The sequence below is a fragment of the Lactuca sativa genome, chromosome 6 (genome assembly GCF_002870075.4).
Source record: "Lactuca sativa cultivar Salinas chromosome 6, Lsat_Salinas_v11, whole genome shotgun sequence".
Classification (NCBI taxonomy): domain Eukaryota; kingdom Viridiplantae; phylum Streptophyta; class Magnoliopsida; order Asterales; family Asteraceae; genus Lactuca; species Lactuca sativa.
In genome coordinates this window covers 7,688,665-7,697,178 of record NC_056628.2, presented here as the reverse complement: position 1 = coordinate 7,697,178, position 8,514 = coordinate 7,688,665, and the positions used below count along the sequence as shown (strand labels likewise).

The 8,514-nt window shown below is 34.2% G+C and overlaps 2 protein-coding genes and 1 long non-coding RNA gene across 3 annotated transcripts; all 3 read left to right on the top strand.

Annotated features, from left to right (window-relative positions):
- Positions 1-521: 521 nt before the first annotated feature.
- On the top strand, positions 522-1,555 carry LOC128126575 (uncharacterized). The gene is made up of 3 exons (XM_052764428.1): positions 522-628; positions 718-1,132; positions 1,215-1,555. Exons 1-3 carry the CDS (start codon positions 546-548, stop codon positions 1,494-1,496), a joined length of 780 nt encoding a protein of 259 aa, XP_052620388.1. The 5' UTR covers positions 522-545; the 3' UTR covers positions 1,497-1,555.
- Positions 1,556-2,114: 559 nt separating this feature from the next.
- Positions 2,115-2,687, top strand: LOC111908752 (uncharacterized). Its single transcript, XM_023904563.2, has one exon. The coding sequence runs from the start codon at positions 2,115-2,117 to the stop codon at positions 2,685-2,687; it is 573 nt and encodes a 190-aa protein (XP_023760331.2).
- A 1,116-nt stretch (positions 2,688-3,803) lies between these two features.
- LOC128126574 (uncharacterized) lies at positions 3,804-4,904 on the top strand. The gene is made up of 3 exons (XR_008224538.1): positions 3,804-3,946; positions 4,036-4,260; positions 4,779-4,904. It is a non-coding gene; the product is annotated as an uncharacterized LOC128126574 (long non-coding RNA).
- Positions 4,905-8,514: the final 3,610 nt, after the last annotated feature.

Below are 8,514 nucleotides of genomic sequence, written 5' to 3'. Positions count from 1 at the left end.
ATTTATTGATCCGACATAACCTTGATCTGATGCATATCGAGAAGAATGTGTTTGAAAATATGTTTCATACAAGTATGGACACCCCCAAATCTAAAGATAAATTGAGCGCAAGACAAGATCTTGAGATGCTATGTGACCGGCCTCTTCTAAACCCCATCTGGGACAAAAAAGGGAAGGCTTGGATCAAGAAAGGAGACTACACTTTAGAGAGGGTCGATGTTAAAAAAGTTTGTGCTTGGCTGAAAAAGTTGAAATTTCCAGACGGATATGCATCGAATATAGGGAATTGTGTGAACGTCAAAAATGGTAGTTTTTACGGTTTCAAGAGCCATGACTGTCACGTCTTTATGCAACGTTTGCTTCCACTTGCTATTAGAGGGTTTGTTCCAAATATGGTATATGAGGCCATAACAAAGTTATGCATGTTTTTTCGAGTATTATGCTTAAAAACATTGCATATGGAGGACTTGTACAACATGACACGCGGTATTGCTCAAACCATCTGCAAGTTGGAGAAAATATTCCCTCCTAGTTTCTTTGATTCCATGGAACGCCTAATCATACATTTAGCTGATGAAGCAATTCTTGGTGGTCCGGTGCAATACAAATGGATGTATCAATACGAGAGGTAATCATTTTGTTTGTAATATTAAGTATTAAACTGTTACATATTCTTTTTAGTATTCATAACACGGTCTTGATAATTTCTAAGTATAGAAAGTTGGGCATAATAAAAAGAAGAATTAGGAACAAAGCAAGGGTTGAAGGTTCAATCGTCAATGAACATCTAGTGAATGAAATCGCTACCTATTGTTCTTTATATTTTGCCCCCACGGTTGAGACAAACCATAATCAAGAGCCACGAAATTTTACACCACAACATGACAACTCTTCAAGTGGAGATATATTAAGCGTATTTGCCTTTCCATCAAGAAGATTACATGAAAAGGGTGGAAAGAAAAGACTCTTGAAACATGAAGAACTTCACAAAGCACACACTTACATCCTACTAAACTGTGCAGAAGTTGCCCCTTTCATCCCAGAATTTGATCGAGCAGCCCAAGCATCATATCAAAATGAACCAATTTCAGTACTTAGAGATAAATACTTTGCAGAATGGTTTAAATACAAAGTAAGTAAAACCAATTCAATCATACTTGTTAATTTGTGTGTTTTTTTCAAGAAACATTTTGCATATATGCTCTTTAATGTAGGTAACGAGGGACTCAACTGATGGAAGTGCTAAACATTTAGAACCTTTAGCAAATGGCCCCTCGAACAATGCTCGGTCTTACAACGGCTACTTTGTAAATGGTTATAAGTTCCACACACAAGAATATGGTAAAGGACGTGCAACAAATAACTATGGACTATGCGTGAGGGGGGAGATATATAATGGCGAAGAGTCAGACTACTACGGCTTATTGGATGAGATCCTAGAGATTGACTATTATGGCATTGGGCGCTCGACTGTTGTGCTATTCAAATGCACTTAGTTTGATAATATACGCGGTGTAGTAGTTAACAAGAATAAATTGGTTGGTGTTAAACCTACGTCTCGTATTTAAACTAATGACCCTTTTTGTTTGGCATCACAAGCGGAACATGTATTTTATACACCATATCCTCCAGTGACAGATGAATTAAAAGATCTTTGGGCAGTTGTCAAGACAAAACCAAGAGGGGTATATGAAGTCACCGAAGCTGAAACGGAAGTTGCGCTTGATGGAAGCACTGAAGCAAATGGAGTCTTTCATCTTGATGAACGGTTTGAGTTACCGAATGAAGTAAATGTTAGTGAACGTTTGATCCTAGCCTCAAATAGAACTAACTTTGAGCAAATATCTTCCGATGAGAGTGAGGGTTCTGAAGCGGAAAACCAAGAAGATGATACAGATGAAGATGATAGAGACGAACCAGTTTATTTTGACTACTATGATCCAGATGAGGACGAATGTTAGGAAGTTTGTTTTATCTTATATGGTATATACACTTTAATATATTTGTTATCTTGTTTTACTTTTAATTTATAATATGGTATGTAGACGCTAGTCTATTTGTTATTTTTCATTATCATCTAACATATTAGAATATTTTTGTTATATAAATGCAGCATGTCGGATAAAAGCCTAGCACGTAACCTTTTTCCGGTTCGTCCTTCGTCGGATGGTAGGCCATCGTCTTTGCCTGACCGTAGTGGCCTTCAACGCATCCCTCTTACAGGTGGTTCTGTACCAAGAGCCAGGTCATCACCTTTGCTTGATCCTAATGGCCTTCCACGCATCCCTCTTACAGGTGGTTCAGTACCAGGAGCCATGTCATCACCTTTGCCTGATCCTAGTGGCCTTCCACGCATCCATCTCATAGGTGGTTCTGTACCAGGAGCCAAGTCATCACCTTTGCCTGATCCTAGTGGCCTTCCACGCATCCCTCTTACAGGTGGTTCTGTACCAGGATCTGGGTCATCACCTTTGCTTGATCCTAGTGGCTTTCCACGCGGTGGTTTTGTATCGGGAGCCAGGTCATCGCCCGGCCCTAATGGCCTTCCACGCATCCCTTTGTCGGGTGGCCTTTCACGTACTTCAGTTAGGACGACAAGGTCAGGATTCTCAGGGAGTAGTAGCATGGGTGACATAAATACCAACATGGGCTTGACTGATGCTATAGCAGATACAGGGGTGGTATAGAATGTTGGGAATGGTATTGCATATGGTTATGAGATGACAGGCAACAATGAAGACCCTTCTAGTGATTTTTTCTATAATGGGCCTGAGCATGGGCATGAGTCTGTGCATGAGCCTGAATCACCAATGGTTCAGACGCCCCATTATTCGGGTACACATGGTGGATCAAATGATGCAGATTCGAATGGCTCTCATAGGCCATTTATCACACGAAAGGGGTACAAGTAAGTCTTTTTTTAATTATTATAAATTTACTATTTTTGATGTTATAATTATCATTATATGTTTATTTCAATATTGTAGGTTTGGGAGACAAAGTATTCATCGGGTGATCGTAAAGATATTTTGGCAGTCTATAAATGAACCTTGGATTACTTATAAAAAAATTCCGAAGGAAATTGTCACTCAAATGTTGGAGCGTTTTAGGGTAATATATCAATTATTTATTTTTATTATCTATTTCTCATTCACTGTTATTCTGCATTTTAAACTTTTACTTTTTATTTTTTACAGACTCAATACCGGTGGGATCCAAATGAAGAAGGGTTAATTCGTGAAGGTTTTGAGAATACACTGAAAGATCGCTACAGGGGTAGAATGAGGGATGCTAGGGAAGCATCGGTAAATTTTGCAAGAAAAGTTGGCCACGTTATCGCAGAGATTAATGATAACTTTGAGATTCTTGCAAATTACAATCCAGCTAAAATACATATAGATGTTTGGCGACGTTTGTGCAGGGTAAGGAATCTAATACATTATTGCTTATTTTGTTGTTTGTTATTTTGTATGCTAATATATATATATATATATATATATATATATATATATATATATATATATATATATATATATATATATATATATATATATATATATATATATATATTATAGAAATGGGACACGGATGAGTGGAAAAAGTTGTCCAAAAGCGGAAAAAACAACCGTAACACTGATTCTGGGGGGCGGGGGGGGGGGGGGGGGGGGGAAGCCAGACATACGGGTGGTAGCATTGGATTTGAGGAGCACCGTCTTAAATTGGTAAATAATCCTAATTATTGATTTTAATGATACATTTTTCTTTCAACACTAATTATATCAATTATATTGTGTCGTTTATATAGAAACAGTTGACGGGTGAAGACCCCTCATTCATTGATCTTTATTATAAGACACATCTTACCGCCGAATCAAAGAAAATATATTTTGGGGGCGATAAAGAGGCGCAAGTGGATTTTGTGAATGAGACATCTAGAGTGGCGATCGTAAGTTGTCTTTATCTTTTTATATATTTACTAATATTAGTTTTTACTTTTTAGTACAATAACAAAAACTTTCTTTTGGTATGTTGTAGGAATCATATAACACAACCCTATCTCAAAAATATGGTGATGATCCGACTCAACATAATGTGAATGATCCTGAATTGTGGATCCAAACACAATTGCTTAGGAAAGGCGGGAAACAAAAAGGTCCTATCTATGGGGCAGGATACTCGGATCTTCACTTTCTGATGACGGGTGCATATTCTTATGAGTCAACTTCAGCTTCTGCTGACTTTGCAAAGTCACAACAGGAGGTACTATTATTTACATAATATATTATAGAGAAAAAAATCAAGTAAAGAGGTACTTAATATGGCTGAAAAATATATGTTCATATTGGTAAGGTACATTGTTGTTATGGGTGAAAATTAAAATATGTTGTCATTATTAATATTAGGTAAAGTGCATTGTTATTATGGTTGAAAATGATACTTTTTGCTATTATTAAATTAGGTAAAACATAATGCTATAATGGGTGAAAATTATAATATGTTGCTATTATTGATATTTGGTAAAGTAAATTGTTGTTATTGACAATAATTTAAATATATTGATATTATGGATTGGAAATGTAAAGTACATATAATGGATAAAAATATAGTATGTTATTATTATGCATATAAAAAGTTATTATTATGGATGTTAAAAACAATGTACATTTTTATTAGCAATAGTGTGTTTTTATATTGAATTAAAAGTAAAGTACATTGCTATCATGGTTTAAAGTTGAATTACATTTACTAACTGCATGTGTTTGTCTTGCTATATTTAGGTAAATGAGTTGCGACAAAAAATGTCAAACATGGAACAAGCCATGGAAGAAAAGCAAAGTGAAATGAATTTGCAAATGCAACAAATGCGAAATAAAATGGAATTGCAAGTGCAACGACAATTGGCGGCCTTATGAAACAAATTAATCCGTCCGATAATCCACCAAGTAGTTCTTACTTTTTGTTTTAGAACACTAAATTAATGTTATGTTATTGATTAGTTCTTAGTTTTTGTAATGGTATTTTGAGTATTTGAATGTATGAATGGCATGTTAGTGACTATTTTAATGGTAATGAATGTAATGGTATTTGACTATTATTTTAATTATTTTATTTGGTTTTTTTTAGCAGAAAATTTGGATATTTTTTAAATTATAATTCTGTAGGAATTATAAATTTAATATAGCAATAAAAACTGGTAAAAAGTTCATAGAAAATCTGTAGGAAATAAATATTCAGTAGGTATTCGGTAGGAAATAAAATCCAATAAAATCTGTAGGTATTCCGTAGAAAAAAAATGTTGGTAGATAATCTGTAGGTAAGTAGTTGGTAGGTATTCTGTAGAAAAATCTATTGGTAGGTAATCCGTAGGTAAAGTAGTTGGTAGGTATTCTGTAGGAAAATCAGTTTGTAGGTAATCCGTAGGTAAAGTAGTTGGTAGGTATTCTGTAGGAAAATTATTTCGTAGGTAATCTGTAGGAAAATAATCCGTATGTATTTTGTAGGAGTTCCGTAGCTAAATAACCCGTCGGTAATCTGTAAGTACTCCGTAGTTAACGTGTTCCGTAGGTATTCCGTAGTTAAATTTGTAACAGAATATTCCGTAGGAAATGCGTAGAAGCGTTTGTAGCTAATTTGTAGGAAAAAATTACCCACGAGGGTTTTCCCTACAACCCGTTTTTTGTAGGTAACGCCTTGTTCCTACGGATTTACTATCAATTATGCTCTAGGTAATTACTTAGTTTTCTAGTAGTGAGTGGACTCTTCTATCCAATTATAACACATGTGACATGTAGTGTTCGTATCTACCGACCGTTTTCTGGAGTTAAAAATTAAAATAGTAGTTGGCCTTCATATACCATAGCTACAAAGGCTATACATTATGGTATCAAACTTCATATGTTGTAACGTATATAATAATAAAATTTAATAATTGGATGGAGAAATTCATAATTTGATAAGAATAAATAGTAAATTTGATCAAATATGTAAACTTGGGTTATTTTGGTAATTTACGTACGAAAACCCTTGTGTGTTTGACCAAGAAATAACGTAGTTAATCTTTGTAGATCAAAAGTGTTGAAACCAATGTTACAAGGAGTTAAATTAGTTTATTAAAAGAGAAGACAATTACTTATTTCATATGGTGCTCAGATTAGGAAAAAGGAATTTAAGGGGTGTTAGTTTTCAAACTGCCAAATATATAAGAAGCAAATTTTCTTCTCCCCTTCATTTGGAGAAGCAGTGAGAAGACATGGTGATTTTAAGCATATGAAAAAGAATTGAAGAATAATTTATTAGATTTGAGCCATAAGAATTGAGAATGTACAACTCCTAAAATTTTCTTTTGTTATAATTGAGTTAAAGTTAAAAGAAATCTCCAAATAAAAAGAGTCACAAAAGTTTTAATGAGGTTCACGTTAGTTTTAGTCATTATATTACTATTAGGGTCTCGTTCCTCCTATTTGACTTGTCTATCTCACTATCATATCATTTTTTTCCTTTTCTTAATTCTATATTTTCCATCCCACAGCATTTGAAAATACATCTCTGGTAACTCATGCTTTTAGTACAAGTTTTACAAGATATATTACAAGTGGAGAGAGAGAGAGAGAGAGAGAGAGAGAGAGAGAGGAGAGAGAGAGAGAGAGGAGAGAGAGGAGAGAGAGAGAGAGAGAGAGAGAGAGAGAGAGAGAGAGAGAGAGAGAGAGAGAGAGAGAGGAACGACTTATGTAACCCAATATTCTATCAATTTGGAGGTAGCCGACGATACCGACAGAATGCAAAGAGTTTGTTGCATCTTTTGGTCGACTTAGTCAACCCTTATATTTGTATTGGTATTCATGTTTTGGGAATGAACGTTAAAGTTTCACATAAAAGGTTTCAATCCATAATTTTAAAGGTTTTCAAATCGATATATATATATATATATATATATATATATATATATATATATATATATATATATATATATATATATTTGATATTTTACTTAGGGATGAGCATAGGCGGGTACCCGCCTCATTTGGCGAGAACCGGAACCGGAACCGGCGGTTCCTAGAAAGTTAGAACCGGAACCGGAACCACTCTAGGCAGTTCTTAAATGTTTGGAACCAGTCCCGGAACCGACAGTTCCGATTCCGGGAGCGGGGTAACCCAGTTACATTAATTTTGTTAACTTTTGTCGATAAAATCACAATTTAGTTCGATTCAAATCAAGTCAATTCGGACCAAAAAGGGACAAAACCGGACCAATATATATAATCTAAACCGGTCTAAGTAACACACATATTTATATAAAATAATATATATATATATATATATATATATATATATATATATAATATATATATATATATATATATATATATATATATATATATATATATATATATATATATTAACCGGTTCCGGCGGGTACCCAGCGGGGTAGCAGTTCCAAAAAAAACGAGAATCGGAACCGGAACCGCTTAAGGCGGTTCCATAACTTTAGGAACCGGAACCAGAACCGCTTAAGGCAGTTTCGGTTCCAAAACCGGCAGTTCCGAGGCGGGTTCCGGTTCCAAAAACGGACAAAAAAGAGAAAAACAAATGAAGTAAAAAAAGAGTCCTACGACCGATCCCTAAGTTCTACTGTTTAGGTCTCCAATTTGTGATTTCCCCCCAAATTTGGTCAATTTGTGTAATTTGCCATTTTGTTTTAATGAAAAAGATTTTCAAAATTTCCATATTTTTTAGTTATTTAAGTTCAAACTTTTATTGTTAATTTTAATTCTTGAAATTTGTTTGCACCGGTCAAGGATATGGATGAGTGAGGGTTTTTGTTATTAGCATCAATACCGGTTTTTCCGTACTAACTTCGGTGTCGGTTTTTGTTATTAGCATCGTTACCAGTTTCCGATACTAGTATCAACTATCAAATCTTGAATTTCATGATTTTAAAGTGCCGAGTACTGTTTCATAATCAGTATCGATACTGATTAAAGTCAGGATTTTCGATAGCCCTGCTTACGTCTAATATAAGACAATTTGTAAGCCCTTACACATATCTACAAATTGAATAAAATATATGATATCTAATTTTCTAATCTTCGAATTTGTATATGTACTTGATCCAAGTATAGAGTTGTTATGAGTCATATGTTAAAGTGACCATTAAGTTAAAACGCTTTAATTTCGTAATGGAGCATTTATGCGAGAACAATAATAGAGTCAGAAATTGTATGAAAAAAGAACGAAATTTACAAATGTTTGTAATTTTCTTTCATTTTGTCGTTATATAAACTCTTTATAATAAAGACTTTAGGTGTTCTAAGTTGATACGAAAATTTATTATTGAAAACGTGACTACTAGATTTCGTGGCTCTCATCCGGTTGTTTTATCTTTCATTTAAAGTGTTGTCGTTTTCTAGCTTTATTTTTTTTGTTTGTTTGTTTCCAACTATCTTAAACAGATATGTGAATATCTTTTTTATGGGTTTCCCAAATCAAATGATATGTTATTTATTTTATTTTACT